This window comes from Rhinatrema bivittatum, chromosome 1 (genome assembly GCF_901001135.1).
Source record: "Rhinatrema bivittatum chromosome 1, aRhiBiv1.1, whole genome shotgun sequence".
In the NCBI taxonomy this organism is placed as follows: Eukaryota; Metazoa; Chordata; class Amphibia; order Gymnophiona; family Rhinatrematidae; genus Rhinatrema; species Rhinatrema bivittatum.
Genome location: NC_042615.1, coordinates 389,502,495 through 389,523,846, shown reverse-complemented (window position 1 = coordinate 389,523,846; position 21,352 = coordinate 389,502,495). Strand labels below are relative to the sequence as shown.

The window sequence follows — 21,352 nt, the reverse complement described above, 5'->3', positions numbered from 1 at the left end:
TTACTTTTATAAAATACTGAATACGCAAATAGAGGCAACTTATATGTATTTTGAAAATTCACCCCATTGTTTATAAATGCAGGCTGACAGTATCAAATAGCAGGAAAGGTGACAAATGAACTAAAACCTCCTGGCTTATTGGAAGAAGTATGAGTGGCATGATGACACTCAGGACATGTCAAGAAGGATTTATAACAGGGCAAGATCACCAAGAGTTGGGCAAGGTCTCCTCCAATGTTCTTTGTAGGAAGGTTTTTATTATATCTACTTATAGTATATTATTTTCTGTTTGCCATGGCAGTTTAAAAGCTCAGATTCTTCAATGTCACCTACATCTTGGAAAAGGCAGATTGAAGCCAGAAATCAAGCTCATTTAACTTTCATATACAAAGCATTTGGAAACTAGCTTCAAACTGAGCTGACTGCAGTCCATCATTACGTAATTTTGAAGCTATGTCCACATTAGTTAACTGAACAGTTTTGTCTTTGACATGCTAAGATTTGCATGGATTAACAAAAATATAAGGTGATACTTTTTTTTAAATTGAACTATACTGTGTGTGCGCTAAAACTCTTTTAAAACAGCAATACAAATTAGGTTCCTCAGATTATCAACATATCCAGTTTTGACCCTTCTACTCTTTTTGTCTATTAGGACAAAATGAAAGAAAACCAAAAAAGTTTTATTTCTTAGGTTTCCCATTCTTTTGGTTTCTAGGGAATAGACCGAGACCTAAAGTAGGGGACCTTGGCCTACTCCCGAGTGCGATGCCAGTGCATAGGCTGCGACCCAATTCAGGGACCTCAGCCTATGCTGGAGTGTGATACTGGGGCCTTGTCCAAGACCTGCACAAAGGCCCAGGCCTGAAAGACTTTGTCGGAATCAGGAAGTTTCCCAACCCCCACTTACCATCAGGAATCTGATAATGTGCTGGGACCTAGCCCGGAGATCTATTCCTAATGCCTGGGCCTTGGCCTAGGCCAGGGCCTGGTCCAGACACCTGGGCCTGGGGACAAGCCCAACCTTGACATCTGGGGCTCAGCCTAGGCCATGGCCCAGGCCTTGTAGGTCCTCAAGACACAGTATTCCTTCCTTCATCTTACTTGAAATGATGGTGTCCCCTCAGGACACACCGGAGTTCATAAACTCTGATGCATCCTCCCCAATGGAGGGCATCATTTTGATGTACAGAGCAGAGGCCCAGGGATCAGGCCTCCAGGTCAGGCTTGGGCCAAGGCCCAGGCATCGGGAGCTGGCCTCGGCTTTGTCTGAGGACCAGGTGACTGGACTCGGCCTCTGAACCAGGCTTTGGCCTGTGCCCTTGCCTAAGCCAAGGCCCAGATGTGAGGACTAGGCCTCCAAGCCTGGGCCTTGTGTAGGGCCTAGGCGAGGGTGGGGTGACCTACTACAGCATAGGCCTCGTTTGTGGATCCTCCCCAGACCGAGTAAGTGGGGGCCGGGAAGGATCCTGGCCCTAGCATTTTTCTGGTTGGGAAGTATGGGTAGTGGGCATGGGAGGCTTCAGGTGAACTGATTTGGGGGGAGGGGGGTTCCAGTTTTTGTTTGTTTTTTAATGTTGCATTTTTTTTTAAACTAAAGAAACGAAATAAGCATTAAACAAAACAAAATTTGTGGGGAAACCCCCCAAAAATAAAATGAAAAATGAAACAAAATGTTTATTTCTGCACACTCCTAGTAATTCCTCAGCTGTTTTTGCTATGTTCCTTCATGTGGCAGGGTGAGAGTTTCTGATTCAGATGGGTCAACACGGAATTAATGGCCATGTTTCAAAAACTTTCAGCACCAACACTTCAAGAGTGCCGCAAATAGACTGAATAAAGTATCATGATGAATTAGCTTGTTTTAATTGTGATTTGAATTATTCATTTTTTGCTAGTTTTCTTGAATTCAGTAAAGAAATATCGGAGAAGACCACATTTCTTTACTGGCACAGGCAGCAGTAGGAGCTAATGAACATTATCCTTTGTATTGTATTGCAGTGAAAAGGTCAAAAGCTGCTGATGAGCGGAGACGCTTCATTGCCAAGCAAGCCCGAGACGATTACAAAAGGCTGTCCATGCAAGCTATTGAGAGGGGGAAAGTGTTGGAAACCTCCAAGAACTTTGGCGGGACTGGACTGAGGCAACCGCCGCCGCCTCTTCCTCCAAAGCCTAAAATTCTAACACCTGAGCTGAGTAATGGTGTCCTGAGCAGGTACGTGATCTAAAATAATAACGAGAGGTGCTAGCTAGTGAAAATAGACCTTCACTAATAAAACCTGTGGTCGCTTGCATGTACTGCGAATGCTGTCATTTCCAGATCATTTTCAATCTCTTAATTTTTTTTATTTTTTAAGAAGTGACTAAAAAAAAAAGTTTCAGTTCAATAGAACAGAGAGGCTTATGAGATCTTAGTAAATGAACATAAGTATTATAGTCTCTGTGTGTGTATATTTCCCTTCCCATGTGCAAGTCTGGAATTGCTCCATCTAGCTGCATGAAATTTTGCGTTGGGTGCCTGAGTGTAACTTCAGGCTCTTTTACTTTTGAAAGTTGGTGTGTGATTTGTGAAAGCCCAGAAAGAGAGCAAAGATGGCACTTTGACATTGAAAATGAATGGGGGTCCAGCTATCTAGAATGTCACAATTTCTACTGGAGCTCCAGTTTTAAAATTAAAAGGGCTATAAGAAAATGCAAAGCAGTCGCCCATCGCCTATTTCCTATGAACTGCTCCTAAGTTACCAACTGAGTTGTATCTTTGAAGCTTACTGAGCTCATTAATAGGAGCTCTGATTTAATCAATTTTCCCTGGTCAATTTTTTACTCATCTATTCCACCCTCTAGTTTCCTACTTGCTAGTATTGCAGTTTGGCTGTGAGTAAAAGGCCACTTCTGATATAAAATTTACTCTTTGCTCAGCCACTGAAATCTTAAACCTCTTAATCTCTTATGCCATCACTATTTCTCAGTGAGAAACTATATAATGTTGAAAAAAGGACAGCAGAAGATTATTTCCACTTAGAAAGGGTTAAATACTGCTTGTGCATTTTATGAGCACCAGAGGGGGAAGAGGGAGAATTGCCTAACATGGGCTTGAGAATCACTTTTTGAACCTAACCCTTTTTCTGAGTATCCCTCCCTCCCATTTGTGCTGTTTATTCCCTTTAGCTCTTTCCAGTATAGGGCTACTATTAAGTTCTCTTTTTTTGTTTTATCCTAAGCTTTATTGTAGTTATTTACAGCTTCCAGCACCAGATTCCCTCTAATTTGTTCAAAATAATAGTTCTGCTAACTGATGAAAGGTTGATTCTCATTGTAATGAGTCAAAGGTAGGGTATATATCCAAGGTAAAGGCTATAATCCAAGGTGAGCTTGGATAATAGAAGTTTTTTTTCTTATAAACATCTTTTTATTAAGCAATATTGGACCATATTTATTAGGTACATATACCAAGTACTTCAGAAACATCTTGACCATGTTTCTGCAATCCCTCATTACACATTCAGAACAACATCAAAATGGCATTATAGAGAGGAATGCCATCATAAGAAGCAGCTGGAACATTATCATTTCTATAGACCATATTATCTGTTATGTATTATGGTTAGAGCAGTGGGCTATGAACCCAGGAAAACGGGGATTAAATCCCGTTGCCATGCATTGTGACCTTGGGCAAATCACTTCACCCTCCAGTGCCTCAGATACAAACTTAGGCCTGGATTTTCTAAGGTCGCAGACCTTAGAGAATCCGGCGGGGGTGGGGGGCGAAGCAGGGGGTGGGCTTTCGCACCCAATAGCGCCATCGAAAAAGGTGGTGCTATTGGGCGCACTCCTGGCAGTGAAAAGGGTTCTTACCTTTTCGCCGCCAGCGAAGTTTCCGCCACATCTGCCCCGACAACACCCCGACTCCTCCTCTTCCAGGGTCGACTCCGCCCCGATCTAGCTATCGCACGCGAAAAGTCCCTAGCCCAGAGATCGTGTGTGATATGCCATGAAAATGATCCCCTTAGTGAGCCCTCTGGGAACAGGGAAATACCTAGCGTACCTGAATGTAATTCATTTTGAAGTGCCTAAAAAGTGGAATATAAATCAAATAAGTATATGTTTATGCAGATTAATATTATACTGTACATGCTTCTGAACATCCATTGGCAAAGAACTAAATTAGGCCTCCCCACAATTTATAGAATTCACTTTTCACTTTCTCGGACTTCAAAATTGATATCTTACACTCCATGTAAAGCAGATCCAGTATCTCTGGCTTCCATATTGAAAGGACAAGTCTTTCCTTGTCAAGCTGTTTTATCAAAATATAGTGCTGAGCTGTTAGGGTTGCTTTAAGTAAAAAGAATGTGTGATACTTGCCAGTAAATGTGTTTTCAGATATGTGACCAAGAAGGCAAAAGAATGTTGTTTTCGGCATAGCCTTCTGGTCAACGTCATATGATAAGAACCTCTAAATATTGCTGAATACAATGTGGGAAGGAGGTTCTGGAAGCCAAATTTAGGCTCTTGGATAGAGAGTTGAAATCCAGAACCTCCAGGGTGGCATTCTCTGAAATGCTCTTTCATGTTCAGGACTCAAGGTCAGGCAGAGCTGTAGAGTCTCAATGCAGGGAAGAAGGCTTTAGTTTTGTTAGGCTGGGCAACATTTTGGAGAAGGGGGAGCTTATTCCAAAGGAAATTGCAGATGTTACTGATAATTTGTAACATTATTGGTAATTGCCAGGTTCTTGTGGCCTGGTTTGGCCTCCGTTGGAAACAGGATGCTGGGCTTGATGGACCATTGGTCTGACCCAGTATGGCATGTTCTTATGTCCATCAGACCTGAAGATTGGAGGTGGCCAATGCAACGCCAATCTTTAAAAAGGGGTTCTAGGGCTGATCTGGGAAAACTATAGACTGGTGGTGAGTCTGACATCAGTGCCAGGAAAAGTCATGGAAACTATTCTAAAGAACAACATCACAGAACACATAGAAAGACATGGTTTAATGGGACATAGCCAGCATGGATTTACAGAAGGAAAAACTTGCCTTACCAATTTGCTACACTCTTTTTTTTTTTTTTTTTTTTTTTTTTTTTTTTTAAACGGTTAATAAACAGATAACGAACTGGTTGATGTAGTATATTTGGATTTTTTTTTTTTTTTACTTTGAGTTTTGATAATCACAAAGCAAAAATACTTTAATACAGAAACACAATTGAGAAAAATTATAAAGCTATAAATCAAACAAGGAAAAATCACACAATCTTAATAGTCCAAAATCATTAAAGATGGGGGCAGAAAATGAGGAGATTAATTAGGAATTCAAACATAAGAAATTGCACTGCATGAGATTGGTACAAAATCCTGAATGTTATTAATTTAGACTAGATCTGGAACTAAAGATAAGGTAGGTTCCGTGATAAACTTTTTAGAATCTATTAGAGATGTGCTTTGTTTAAATATATCGGTTTGGGCTTCGGATCGGGCACTTCATGGAAAATTTTGGTTTTCCACGGTTCGGTTTTTTTTTTCGGCAATTTTCAACGAAGTGCATTAGTGTGCACTAACAACCAGTTAGTGTGCACTATTTCTGCATTAGTGCGCAGTACACCGAACGAGATAATGTGCATTAAGACCCATTAGTGCACACTAACAGGTTAGTTAGTGCGCCCTAATAGATCTTACAACACACTAAGTATATAGTAGTGCGCTGTAACTAATGTTAGTGTGCTCTAAAAAATGCTATTTTAAAATTAAAAAGTATCAATTCAGAGGAGTTTGTTAGCTAGAAAAACAGTGAGCACTAATTGGTATTACTGCGCACTAAGAGATATGCAGTGTGCAGTAACTCCATTAGTGTGCATTAACACAAAATACGAATTTTGCTGAAATTTCGGCAAAAATCGCTTCATATATTGGTGCTACTGAACCATAAGGAATTAGACAATATCGTTGACATTGTCTAAGTTCATGAAAAACAAATGCACATACCTACATTCTATGCTGTTCAGGGGCATAAGAACACATAAGAATTCTGTTGGTACTTTACCATGCATTTACAGGGAAATCATAATAAAGTGGCCCCAAGGGCAGGGTTTTCTGGCACATAGGAAACCCTTCCTCCTTTCTTCGGTGGCTTGGACCAAATCTGGAAAAATTCTAACATTTTGCCCCATAAACTGTGGAGACATAGTTGAAAAATAAGCCTTCATAACAGTACTCAGATCTTACTTAGTAAAACAAAGACACCAAAAGTGTTGAATGCCCTGCAACCTCGTATTGAGAAAATTCTGAAGTCCGTTAACTCAAGGTTAGTAGGAATCTGAATGTTTACTTTACTAGTACTGATGAGAAAATAGACTTTTGTAATTGAGGAAACCAGATGTGGGGAAATATTCAAAACCTCCTGGAAATATCTTCTTAAAGTAAGACGAGGCATTTCACCTATAACTGGAGGGAAATTAAATGGAGATTCAAATGTCTAAGTCTATTTTCAATAAATTTTATTCTTCAGGACATACTGTCCCACTCCTGAACTTCTTTGACTGATTTAACTTCATCTTGTAAAGCAACTATTTTCCCAGCAGTAACCTGATGAAATGTATCATGATTAGCCGATTAAAGATTTCAATTTTGCAGGTATAGTCAACTTTCAAAGAACAATGGGGAAAAAGCAGTTCCAAATTATGCCATTAGATCCCACAAGGTTTCTAATGTCACAATCTCCGGCTTGGAAAGTGGCATGCAAGCACTGCAAGAAATTGCACCTGCAGTAACCAGAAGGAAAATTACTCCACTGGAAGAAACTGGAGCTTCAGCAGGGGCTGGCAAAGGCTTCTGTTCTGATGAAATCAGGGAAAAACGCCAAGCTCACTCTTCTTCAAAAAAGAAATACCGGAGAGCATCTGATGGCGTGGAGCACTCATGCGGCCATCTTGCCCCCCTGTGTATCTGGATTTTCAGATTGCTTTTGACACAGTGCCCCATGAGAGACTCCTGAGGAAAAATTAAAAACTGATGGGATAGGAGGCAGTGTCCTTTTGTGGATTGCAAACTGGTTAAGAGAAAGGAAACAGAGTAGAACTAAATAGTTGTCTCAGTGGAGAAGGGTAAACAGTCGAGTGCCTCAGGGATCTGTACTGGGACTGATACTTTTTAATATATTTATAAATGATCTGGAAAGGGGAATGATGGGTGAAGTAATCAAATTTGCAGACACAAAATTATCCCGAGTTGTTAACTCATAAGCAGATTGTGAAAAATCGCAGGAGAACCTTGCAAGACTGGAAGACTGAGGGGTAGATTTTAAAAGGTTGCGCGCAGGAATACATGTGCGTGCACTACCCGGTGCGCACACATGTATGTACGATTTTATAACTTGCAGGCGTGCGCAAGTTATAAAATTGGGGGTCAGCGCGCGTGCATGGGGGTGCACAATTGTGCACCTTTCGCACGCAAAGCCGCGCTGCCTTCCCTGTTCTCTTACCCCCCACCCCATCTTCCCTTACCTCCCCCGCCTTTTTCCCCGAACCTTTTTCTTTTTTTCGATTCTGTTTCAAAACTTACTTCAGCCCTGGGGCTGAAGTAAGTTGCTCGCGCCGGTCAACTGCCGGCGCGTGATCCCAAACACAGCGGCAAATGGCCGCTGTGCCTGGAGCCTCTGCCCCCACCCTCGGGCTGCCCATGCCCCGCCCCATCCCCACCCCTTTTTGCAAGCTCCGGGACTTACACGTGTCTCAGGGCTTTACGCGCATCACCGGGCCTTTTTAAAATAGGCCCGGCGCGCGTAACCTTTGGAAAATCTGGCCCATAGTATTTAAATAGCAGATGAAATTTAATATGGACAAGTACAAAGTGATGCACATGGGGAAAAGTAACACACTCTGTATTTACACAATTTTAGGTTCCATATTAGGAGTTACTGCCCAAGAAATAGAATGGCATCATAATAGACAATACTTTTGAAATCTTTTGTTCAGTGTGTAGCAGCAGTCAAAAAAACAAACAATGTTAGGAATTATTAGGAAGGGGAATAGAGAGTAAAATAGCAAATGTCATAATGCCTCTGTATCTCTGTGATGCTGCACCTAGAATACTGTGTGTAGTTCTGGCTGCTGCATCACAAAACAGATATAGTTGCATTGGAAAAGGTACAGAGAAGGATGACCAAAATCATGAAAGGATGGAAAGGCTAAAGAGGTTAGGGCTATTCATTTTGAAGAAGACATGTCTGAGGGTGGGGATATGATAGAGGTCTATAAAATCATGAGTGGACTAGAATGTGTAAATGTGAATCGGTTATTTACTCTTTCAAAAAATATCAAGACTAGGAGACACTATGAAGTTAAATAGCGCATTCAGAATAAATCTGAACTTTTAAGCTCTGGAATTCATTGCCAGAAGATGTGGTTGAGGAAGTTAGTGTAGCTGTCTTTTAAAAAAGGTTTAGACAAGTTCTTGAAGTCAATAAACTGTTATTATTAACCAAGTAGACTTAAGAAACAGCCTCTTCTTATCAATGAGTGATAGCAGCAAGGGATCTATTTACTGTTTGGGATCTGGCCAGGTATTTGTATCCTGGAATGACCCCTGTTGGAAACAGGATACTGGGCTTGATGGAGATGAGATCTGGAAAATTCTTATGTTCTTATTAGTGCCTCACATTTAAAGTCACATCAGATAATTAGCAGGTGTAAAATTACATGAGTAAATTAGCAAATCTATGTGCATGTCTTTTATTAAAATAGCAACTTATGCATATACATTTTGGCCCCATCCTGAAACATCCCTAGTCCACCCCTTCTTTACACATTTATATGTGTGCATGGAAGTGAAAATACATGCATGTTTGGACATTTTATAAAATACAGAATGCACAAGTAGAGGCTACTTATATGTATAAATGCTAATTTTTACATGCGTAACATTTTGAAAATTCACCCCTAAGGCATTAATAGTATATATATCCTCTTGAGTAATTTGAACTTTGAAATCTTTTTCCCCAGACATCTGCTAATGCGGGAAATATTTTGTAATCTTTAGCACGGTGTAAAAATTTATAAAGACTAGATACCAGCTTTATATGATTGCCTCACCCTCTAAAATGCTGGCAAAGAATACTTAGAAAAGACAGATGGAATGTTTTTGCATTATAATTACTTAATTGATGATATCAAAGAAATTTTCTTCTGAAAACCAGTTTCAAAAACAATAATCAATTGATTGTATGTGTCCTGTGTTTGAATAGAAGTCTTTCTACAGTATAGACTACATGTTTTGCAGCCATGTATTCACCACGTCCATTAAACACCAAAGTGTTTGATAAAATGCCTTTCTTCCCTTAAAAGAAAAACCTGGAGGGAAATATTAATTTTGAACTCGCATTTGGAGTACATGCTGATGGTTAGAAAACTAAAAGTGATGAAATATCTTCTAGATGTCTTTTTAAAATATTAGTTTTAGAAGAGGAAATTGTCATGGAGCCTGTCGATTGCTTGAGCATGAGCTCCTCCACCCAGCAAGTTCATAACAGCTGATACCTCAGGCATCTGGGTATAATTTTCGCCTCTTGCTCCCTATCACCTATCTGGTGTTTGCCGGTCACTCCATTGAAAATCGGTAGATTTTCGAAAGTTTTCATGTAAGAAGCTGGGCTCTGTGATTGTGGCCGACTCTGACAAAATGGCGGCGAGCGATGGGGCAGACTCTGAAACCGAGCAGGACAGCACCCCTGTGCTTTCAGACTCTGACTTACCTACTAGAGCTGAGTTTAGAAACTGGTTCTTTGATTTTCGACAAGATATTAAGACTTACAAGTGTGAATTGATGGAAGCAATGGGAGAACTGAAGGAGGAAATATCTGACTTGGGATGTCGGCTCTTTGAGTTTGAGACACACACTGACTCTTTAGATACCGAGATCAAACAGCTGAAAGGAGACCATAAATCTTTGTCTGGAATGCATTTCCTTATCCGAGAAAGTGGAAGACCTCGAAAACTGCTCCTGCCACCTAATCTACATTTCTGCAGTGTATCTGAATCCCCTGAGTACCAAGATAGTGCGGAGTAGGTACTACAAATATGTCAGGCCCGGCTTACTATGACGGACTTTGTGGATTCTTTCCCTAAAGAAAATTTTAAATTGGAGAGGGCACACAGTTCTCTTGGACAGTGGCTATCGAATGGCCCCCTTGACATAATAACCTGCTTCCACAGTTACATCATCAAGGAGAAAAAATATAACGTGGCCAGAAACAAACATCATAGAAATGGGAAGGCCATGAGGTAATGATTTTTTTGCTGCTATCTCTCCAATAATGCTATGTAGACAAGATCTGCAGGAGATCACCAGTATCCTACACAAAGATGGGGTTCACTATTGCTGGCTCCATCCTTTTGGATTGTGGTTCTCTATCAAAGGCATTTCTCACGGAGTGAAATCTTTTTTGAAGAAGCTTCTGCAATACTTGAGGAGGCTGGTTATTCAGTTCCGGAATGGGGTCGCGGCTCTCATAACTCACTTCAACGAAAGGAAGACACCCCCCCCCCCCCCCCCGATGGCAACGCATTTGAAAGGGAGGAAAAAGATTGCACAGGAACTCAGAAGGATCCACTACTGCTGCAGATGCAACTGACTCTGGGTTTGGCTTCCTTATTGTCTTACTGTCTCTAAAGACTTAGGGCGGTGATGCCTGAAATGTTTGCTTTTGCTTTTACAGTTGTCTGGGATGTATACTTACCTTGTGGGCTCGCTGGGTGGAGAACCGCAGACCTTGTGGCTTAGTCCTCCTCTGCTACTAATGGAATCATCATGTTCTCTTGACTATGCCATAGAGGGATGGGAATGTGGGAGGGGTGGGAAACAGCTATTTTTTATCTCAGTATTTGTCTTTTGTTACAGGCATTTCAATTGTTGATTTCTCAATAGGAAGGCCATTTTTCCATAATAATGTTTGTTTCCTTGATAATGGGTTGCTGCTCAGTTAGTGTGATTTTAAATTATGGGCCTGTATCTTTGTATAAAGAATAGGTTCTTTTTAATCGTTTTTAATAGGTTCTTTTTAATGTTGTATTAGACAAACACCTTAATTTTCATCCACACATCAAATCCCTTCTAAAAACCGGCTTCTATAAACTCCACATCCTCAAAAAGCTCAAACCCCTCCTCCACCTTCAAGACTTTCGCCTTGTATTGCAGTCCACAATCCTATCAAAATTAGACTACTGCAATTCACTTCTCCTAGGCCTGCCCTACGCCACAATTAAACCACTACAAATCTTGCAGAACTCCATGGCACGAATCATCACAGACACTCGTAAGAGAGAACACATCACACCCATTTTAAAAGAACTGCATTGGCTCCCCATCCCTTTCCGTATAAAATACAAAACCCTTACAATACTCCATAACATGCTTCACAAAAATGACCACGAATGGCTCAAGGAAACACCACGTTTCCGTACATCCAATCGTCCATCCAGAGCCTCCACGGCGGGCACTTTACACATCCCACCCCTCAAAATAGCACACCACTCAACTACCAGAGAGAGAGCCTTTACCATAGCCGGCCCCTCCCTCTGGAATTCTCTTCCCACGTATCTCCGCCTTGAACCTTCCTTACCCAACTTCAAAAAAGGCATCAAAACCTGGCTTTTCTTACAAGCATACCCTGACTCCAATCAGACCTAAACCCCCTCCACTGCCACTTCCAATTCCCTTACCCCTTCTAATCCGTTGATGCATCCTAGGGAATTGCTGATTTTGTAAATTTGTTAATTTTTATTCTCAGTTTTTTTAACACAGTTCCTATCAATTTCTCTCTCCCCTAGCACTTCACTACCTTTCTCCTTCCCGCAACTTCTGCGCTTACTGTCACCTGACCCCCATCCTCTCCTTTTTCCTTCACTGCTCCACCTCCCCCCTCCCTGTTATTTGTAATTTCCTCTTCCTCCTTTACAATGTTGACTGTGAACCGGCATGATATGTCCTATGAATGTCGGTATATTTTAAAAGCATTTAAATAAATAAATAAATAAATAATAAATAATCATCAATCATGGCCTCTTTTAAGATATTCTCTTTAAATGTTATGCACCGTAAATGGCATTTATTATTTTCTGATTTACAGAGGTCTCAAGCTATGATAGCTCTATTGCAAGAAACATATTTAAAATCTAGATACAAATATCTTATGTGTTGAAATATGTATACATCTCAATATTGGGCAGCATGTACCATTCATGCTAGATATGTGGGCGTGGGGATCCTTATTAGAAAAGATTTTCTATTTGAATGTGTATCATGTCATAGGGATCTCAGGGGCAGATACATTATTTTAATGATCTGGGTGGGAGAGTGAAAATACACAATTGTCAATTTATATTCTAATTCTGGGCAAGTTTCGTTTTTTACTGAATTGAGAGATCTTGTTATCTAAAAATGAAGGCTATTTTCTTATTGGTGGTGATTTTAATATTACAATTAATCCAGCTTTATTTTTTTATTTATTTATTGTTTTATATACAGTCATTCGGTTTCGCCATCATAACGGTTTACAGGTTTCAATAGATAAAAATATTAATGAGTTAGTAGAGGCATTATAATACAGATTCCAGATAGAGAATTAACAAGGTTAAATATGCAATTTCACATGGTTGCAAGTAGTTACATAGAAAGGTTAAGGCTAAAGGTTAACAAGGTTGAGAGAGATAATTCTCCTGGCTCTGGGTTGGCAGTTAGGAATGATTGCGAGTTAATACTGAGTGTACTTGATGTATGGCAATTTTGCTATCCCAGATCTCGTAATTATGCCTTTTTTTTCCAATGCACATAAATTCTATTTACTGTATGCGCATTGGAATAGACCTTCTATTGGTAGATAAAGGGATTATAAATGTTATCACCAAGAACATTGATATTTCAAACTTTGGTTCAAACTTTGGTTCTATGTAAACCGACGTGATATGTACCAGTACATGAACATCGGTATATAAAAGCCCTTAAATAAATAAATAAATAAATATTGTCACTTAGTCGGATCATGCCCCTTGTGTGGTTGTTAATAGAATTTAATTATGATAAAGGCCAACTATTTTGGAGGCTTAATGATAATTTATTGGAACTGAAGTTTTTTCAAAACAGCTTCAGGTATCCATTAAATATTATTTAGATACTAATGATATAGAAGACACATTCCCAGTGATAATTTGGGATTGTTTAAAAGCTATTCTGAAAGGTCAATTAATAGCCAGGGCAGCCTATGTAAAGAAGCGGAGGGAAAAGGATAGGATAGTCTTATGTTCCCATTTGACCCAATTAGAAACTATCCATAAGCAGACTGCCTCTCCTAGCTTACGTCAACTAGAAAGTTGCAGATCAAAATTGGCCAAGATGGATACTGCTCTTATAACCCACCAATTAGACCGCATAAATCAGAGATATTTCGAGGGTGGGAACAAAGCTGGCAAATTGCTAGCGAACAAATTGAAGGTGAGGTCTATTCAAAACAATGTAGTTAGCATCCAGCTAACAGATAAGGAATATTTATGATTTCTACTTATTTCAGAGTGCTTTTGTGATAGAATATATTGCTCGCTCTCTCTCTCTCTCTCATATTGAGATTGTATATTAATTTGCTGTGGGTTAATTATTTCAAGCAAAAAAAAAAATCCTCTTGAGATACTCCTGTCACTATAATCACTCTACACTTTAATCTCTATCTTTAACTACATATAGCTGTTATTAAAAATCACTGTTTGTCTAGATATAAACATTGGGGAAAAAAACTGATGTGGCGCTGAAAGCATTCCTGAAACAGCCTTGCTCTAACCAGCTTGGGCAGCAGACTCACAGAACCAGCAGGGGGCAATTAGATCATTTGAGGGCTGTGCTCAGCCAGAATACAGGAAATACTAAAGCTTCTTGTGTCCAGCTAAGTAAAAAGTTTAACATAGTAAGCCAATCTGGGGGAGGCTATTCTCAAACGCAATAGCAGATACAGGGTCCTGAGAGCATCCTTGACCAAGGGTAACTTTAACACCCACCCACCCTTGGGGTTGGGTTTCTGATATAATCTGCCTGAATACATAATTTGTCAACTATATAGGCTGGTAATTTGGTAATTCCTTAAGTGTTATCCATCAAATTTATCAAAATGAGGACTATCCAATGCAACTGTTGTGGAGCCTTTATATTGAGGGTAATCATATGGAAACTTAAGGCTAGCCCCATTTGTTCAGAACGCTCTACCTCGGTAAAGGAGCTGGCTGAACTTAAAGCTGAATTAGCTTCAATAAAGAAAGTCTCAGTCACTTTACATTATTCAGGAATTAATTTCCCATTACCACAGAATAACCAAAAGTCAAGGAAAAAGAGTTTTACTGTGGGCTCAGGTAGGATAAGACCTGTAACCCACAGACACCAGTTATTGACAGCTGTGCAGCCCACAACTCTACCCCCCCCCCCCCCACACACACACACACACACTCACACAGGGCATTAAGGAACTAAAAAAAAAACCAGTATTACAGTGGGCTCTGGTAGAATTAGACCTGTGATCTGGAGACACACACTGTATCAAGTGCAAAAAGTACAAAATGCCTTCTCTGTATTAAATACTGAAGAAGTTCTTGAGAAAAAGATTGAAGTGTTATCTGAAAAGAGAGAAGAAACCCAATGCATACAGAAATTCCAGATCAGAAACCAAAGAAAAAAGCTCACTGGGATGGATGACTCTGTCATCAGAGGCACTAATCTTTTCCCTTGCACAAATGCAAAGGGAAAAGTGGATAACAAAACTCAACTAAAGAGGTCACAAAAGGAGTCTAGGAACAGCAGTAACCTGAACAAAGAAAGCTGGAAAGCTGTGAGCACAAATGCTCATAGTTTGGGCAATAAAATCCCAGATCTGCAAGCCCTAATGGTGGAGGCGGACTTGGACGTTGTTGCTGTCACAGAAACGTGGTTTATGGAATCTCATGACTGGGATACGGCAATACCAGGCTATAACTTGTTAAGGAAGGACAGAGAGGATAGGAAAGGGGGAAGAGTGGCTCTTTGTCAGAAACAATATCCAAGCATCTAAGCTGCAAGGAAGATGGGGCAATGAAGAAGCACTATGGGTCGACCTAAAAAAAGATGAGGCATCCATTTTTATTGGAGTGGTTTACAGGCCTCCAAACCAAAAGGAAGAGCTGGACAGAGATCTGGTTGAAGACATCCAAAAGATCGGAAAGAAGGGAGAAGTGGTGATCATTGGAGTCTTTAATATACCAGAAGTAGACTGGAGAATCCCATCTGCAGAATCTAATAATAGTAGAGAAATAGTGGATGCCCTGCAAGTAGCTTTGTTCAAACAAATGGTAATGGAACCCACGAGAGAAGGAGCTATACTCGACTTAGTGCTCACTAATGTAGATAATGTCTCACCTCAGCACCAGTGATCATCAAACGATATGGTTTAGTATCACAAAAAGAATACGGAAAAGAAGCACAAAGACCCAAGTTTTGCAGTTCAAAAACACGGACTTTCATGAAATGGGGAAGTACCTGAACTAAAAGGCTGGGAAAATGAGAGAGATGTGGATCAACAGTGGACCAATCTAAAAGGAGCAATTACCAAGGCAACTAATTTATGTTAGAAAAGTAAAGAAAAGCAAAAGAAAAATTAAATCTATCTGGTTCTCAAAGGAGGTGGCTGACAAAATAAAGGCTAAAAGAACAGCGTTCAAGAAATATAAAAGATCCCAAAGGGAGGAGATCAAAGAAGAATATCTGGTAGAAATGAGGGAGATGAAGAAATTAATCAAGACATCAAAAAGTCAAGCGGAAGAAAGGATTGCCAAGGAGGTAAAGAGAGGTGACAAAACATTTTTCAGATACATCAGTGAAAATAGAAACGTTCAAAGTGGTATAGTGAAATTGAAAGGTGGAAAGGATCAATGTGTGGAGAGAGACGAAGAAATGGCAGAAATATTAAACGGATACTTCAGTTCTGTGTTCACTAAAGAGGACCCTGGAGAAGGACCGTCGCTAGTTAACAAGAAACTGGAGGGGAGTGGAGTAGATGTAACGCCATTTACAGTAGAAAATGTATGGGAAGAGCTGGAGAAACTGAAAGTGGACAAAGCCATGGGGCCTGATGAAGTTCATCCCAGGATACTGAGGGAGCTCAAAGATATGCTGGCAGGTCCGCTGTGTGACCTGTTCAATAGATCCCTAGAAACGGGAATGGTGCTGAGTGATTGGAGAAGAGCAGTGGTGGTCCCGCTTCACAAGAGTGGGAACAGAGAAGAGGCTGGTAACTACAGACCAGTTAGCCTCACTTTGGTGGTGGGGAAAAGTAATGGAGTCGCTGTTGAAAGAGAGAATAGTGAACTATCTACAGTCGGGAGAATTGCTGGACCAGAGGCAGCATGGATTCCCCAAGGGAAGATCCTGTCAGACAAATCTGATTGACTTTTTTGACTGGGTAACCAAGGAATTGAATCAAAGAAGAGCGCTCGATGTCATCTACTTGGATTTCAGCAAAGCTTTTGATACAGTCCTGCACAGGAGACTGGTGAATAAAATGAGAAGCTTAGGAGTGAGTGCCAAGGTGGTGGCCTGGATTGCAAACTGGTTGACGGATAGAAGACAATGTGTGATGGTAAACTAAACTCTCTCTGAAGAGAGAGCGGTTTTAAGCAGTGTACTGCAAGGATCGGTGTTGGGACCGGTCCTGTTCAATATCTTTGTGAGTGACATTGCGGACAGGATAGAAGGTAAGGTTCGTCTTTTTGAGGATGACACTAAGATCTGCAACAGAGTGGACATGCCGGAAGGAGTGGAGAGAATGAGACAGGATTTAAGGAAGCTGGAAGAGTGGTCGAAGATATGGCAGCTGAGATTCAATGCCAAGAAGTGCAGAGTTATGCATATGGGGAGTGGAAATCCGAATGAACTGCATTCGATGGGGGGAGAAAGGCTGATGTGCACGGAGCAGGAGAGAGACCTTGGGGTGATAGTGGCTAATGATCTGAAGTCGGTGAAACAATCTGACAAGACGATAGCTAAAGCCAGAAAAATGCTGGGCTGCATAGAGAGAGGAATATCGAGTAAGAAAAGGGAATTAATTATCCCCTTGTACAGGTCCTTGGTGAGGCCTCACCTGGAGTACTGTGTTCAGTTCTGGAGACCGTATCTCCAAAGAGACAGAGACAAGATGAAGGCGGTCCAGAGAAGGGCGACCAAAAAGGTAGATGGTCTTCATCGAATGACTTATGAGGAGAGATTGAAGAATCTAAATATGTACACCCTGGAGGAAAGGAGGCACAGAGGTGATGTGATATACAGACTTTCAGATACTTGAAAGGTTTTAATGATCCAAAGACAACGACAAACCTTTTCCGTCAGAAAAAAAATCAGCAGAACCAGGGGTCATGATTTGAAGCTCCAGGGAGGAAGACTCAGAACCAATGTCAGGAAGTATTTCTTCATGGAGAGGGTGGTGGATGCCTAGAATGAAGACCAGAACTGTGAAGGACTTCAAAGGGGCGTGGGATAAACACTGTGGATCCATAAAGTCTAGAGGATGTGAATGAAGAGTGGGTAGCTCGCAGGAATGATGGCTACTACCTGGAGATAATACCCTTATTCAATAAACATACACACGGTTAATGTGACTCCAACATTGCTCTAAGCTTGAAAGGCAAGAGGAAATGTGGAAAAAAATATTTGTATTCAAAAAAAAGTGGGGTGTAGCTTGCTTGTTATGGCGGTTACTACCCTAAACCAAATAAGCCTGATACTTCACTTTCAATGCATATCCAGCATAGCTCTCTGCTTCAACGGCAGGGGAGAAAGACTGATACTTCACGCATATCCAGCATAGCTCTCTGCTTCAACGGCAGGGGGAATGAAGAAAAGTGGATCTATATACAGACAACAACCAACAAGGACTGAATTACATAGTCTGGGTAAACAAATAAGCATGGGTGTAGCTTGCTTATTGCAGCGGTTTACCCCTAACTGATTAAGCTAGATATTTCACTTAGATGCAGTTCCAACACTGCTCTCTACATTAATGGTGGGGGTGGAAGGGAAATAGAACCAAAAGGTTATAAGAGCCAAGAGTAACAGATAAGTATGAGAAAAAAAAAGTGCAAAACTTTCTGGGCAGACTGGATGGGCCGTTTGGTCTTCTTCTGCCGTCATTTTGTTTCTAGGTTTCATTTCTATGTTAAGATTAAGGATGAGTCTGGTAATATGCTTACTACAAATAAAGAATACCGAATTGGACGAATCCGTCCCTTCTGCAGGAAAACAAAATTTTCGGGCTATACATTTTATAAATGAATAAAATAAATATAACAGAGCAGTCCCAACTGCAGTTCAGCAGCCCTTGTACTGCTTTAGAGAAGCAAGATCTTCCAGGGTCACCGTAATTTAGTTCAGTTCATCTGAAACATCACATTTGAAAAATGTCTTGGGGGAGATACTGATTTTGGAGATGGTTCTGGAGATGATTTTCAAGGGTGATAATTCAGATGAACTGAATTCTCCATGCGAGATAAGACATCACCTGGAGGGCAGCTCCTGGCTACAGCACCACTTCCTGCTACACCAAGGTGATGATGTCCTGCTAAGAACATATGTTACCATACTGAATCAGACCGATGGATCAAGCCCAGCATCCTGTTCCCAACAGTGGTCACTCCAGGTTACAAGTACCTGGCAAATACCCAAACATTAAATAGATCCCATGCTAATGATGCTAGTAATAGCAGTGGCCATTCCCTAAGTCAACTGGATTAATAGCAGTTTATTGACTTCTCCTTCAGGAACCTATCCAAATCCTTTTTTTTTAAACCCAGGTGCCCTAACCACATCCTCTGGCAAAGAATTTCAGAGCTTAATTGTACATTGAGTGAGACATATTTTTCTCTAATTTGTTTTAAATGTGCTACTTGCTAACTTCATGGAGTGCCCCCTAGTCCTATTATCTGAAAGAATAAGTAATTGACTCACATTTACTCATTCTAGTCCTCTCATGATTTTATAGACTTCTATCATAGCTCCCCTTAGCCTTCCCTTCTCCAAACTGAACAGCCCTAACCTCTTTAGCCTTTCCTCATAGGATAGCCATTCTATCCCCTTTATCATTTTGGTCACCCTATATCTTTTTTGAGATGCGGCAACCAGAATTGACAGTCTTCAAGGTGCGGTCTCACCAAGGAGAAACACAGAGGCATTATAACATTCTCCGTTTTGTTCACTATTCCCTTCTTAATAATTCTGAACATTATTTGCTTTTTTTGACCGCTGCAGCACACTGAGTAGATGATTTCAATTTATTATCGACTATGATGCCTAGATATTTATTCAGGGTGGTAACGCCTAATATGGAACCAAACATCATGTAACTACAGCATGGGTTATTTTTCCCTATATGCATCACCTTGCACTTCTTCACATTAACTTTCATCTGCCATTTGGACACCCTCTCTTCAGTCTCGCAAGGTTCTCCTGCAATTTATCATAATACACATGTGATTTAACTGCTCTAAATAATTTTTTATCAACTGCAAATTTGGTCACCTCACTCGTTGTATCCCTTTCGAGATCATTTATAAATATATTGAAAAGTACCAGTCCCTGTGGCACTCCTCTGTTTACCTTTTTCCACTGAGAAAAATGACCATTTAATCCTTTTCTCTGTTTCTTGTCTTTTAATCAGTTTGCAATTCATGAAAGGACATCAACTCCTGTCCCATAACTATTTAGTTTTTTTAGAAGTCTCTCCTGAGGGACTTTGTCAAATATGTTCTGAAAATCCAAGTACACTACATCTACCTGTTCACCTTTATGTACGTTTATTAAACCCTTCAAAAAAATGAAGCAGATTTGTGACGCAAGACTTCCCTTGGGTAAATCCAATGCGCCTGTGTTCCATTAAACCACATCTTTCTATATGTTTTGTAATTTTGTTGTTTAAAATAGTTTCCATTATTTTTCCTGGCACTGAAGTCCGGCTCACCGGTTTATAATTTCCCAGATCATCCATGGAGCCTCTTTTAAATATCTGGATTACATTGGCTACCTTCCAGTCTTCAGGTACAATGGATGATTTTAATGACAGGTTACAAATTTTTACTAATAGATATGAAATTTAATTTTTAAATTCTTTCAGAATCCTGGGATGTATATCATCCAGTCCAGGTGATTTGCTATTCTTTAGTTTATCAATCTGGCCTACTACATCTTCTAGGTTCACCATGATTTGATTCAGTTCATCTGAATTATCACCCTTGAAAACAATCTCCAGAACCATCTCCAAAATCAGTATCTCCCCAAGACTGTTTTCAAATGTGATGTTTCAGATGAACTGAACTAAATTACGGTGACCCTGGAAGATCTTGCTTCTCTAAAGCAGTACAAGGGCTGCTGAACTGCAGTTGGGACTGCTCTGTTATATTTATTTTATTCATTTATAAAATGTATAGCCCGCTGATCCACAGACCTCAGCAGGATATAATAGACATATATAAAACACAAATTACTGCAAAACAAAAATCAAAATAAAACCAATATAACAAAGCAAAAAAATGAAACATAAAAGCTTTTTCATTTAACCTGAAATGTCACATCCCTTCTTATTGCAGGAGCTAGGGAGGAAACGGGTTTTCAAATGTTACCTGAAATGTAATAAATCCTTTATAGCCTTTAAGATAGTCAGGGAGCTCATTCCACAACTGAAAGCTAGAAAAGGAGAACATTCGCTTAGGGCATTGAGCCAGGTGAATAAATTGGACAGTGGTGACAAGCAAGCCTTTTGATGCAGAGTATATCGGGTGCATAGGCAGATAACTGATAGGCCTGGGTAAACTGTGGGGAGCAAGATCATTCACTGCTTTTGAAAACGCGTGTAAGAACTTTAAAACATTTTTACCCATTGTATGGGGAGCCAGTCAAGATGAGCTAAAATGAAGAGGCATTCCCAAAACCAGACGAGCGGCTGAATTTTGAGTGGCTTGGAAAGCTGTTAGAATAGACTGAGGGAGACCCAAATAGAGAGAATTACAGTAATCTAATAAAGTAAGGATTAATGATTATGTAACAAGATGGAAGTCAGATGGAGATAAGATAGGCTTGATAGTATGTAATATAATGAAGTTTGAAAAAACAGTTCCCTGTACGTACTAGGATCAGTCCAGACAGTGGGTTATGTCCCCCGTCCAGCAGATGGAGTCAGAGCAAACTTTGGAGGGTGCTGGCATATAAGCCGGTGCGCCCCTCCTGTATCCTCAGTATCTCTCTGACTCCAGCAGATGTGAGGAGGGGAACCCATTGTTCTCCCTACTTAGTGGCTTGTCACTCTTTTTCATTAT

General features: G+C 40.4%; 1 protein-coding gene across 5 annotated transcripts in view; it reads left to right on the top strand.

The window, feature by feature from the left end:
- SH2D4A (SH2 domain containing 4A) overlaps nucleotides 1-21,352 on the top strand; it is a 242,009-nt gene that overhangs the window by 177,633 nt on the left and 43,024 nt on the right. For all 5 annotated transcript variants that reach the window (XM_029601684.1, XM_029601677.1, XM_029601672.1 and 2 more), the window contains one exon: nucleotides 2,002-2,215. In XM_029601684.1, the coding sequence (XP_029457544.1) occupies nucleotides 2,002-2,215 (214 nt within the window). The remainder of the gene's footprint in view (nucleotides 1-2,001; nucleotides 2,216-21,352) is intronic.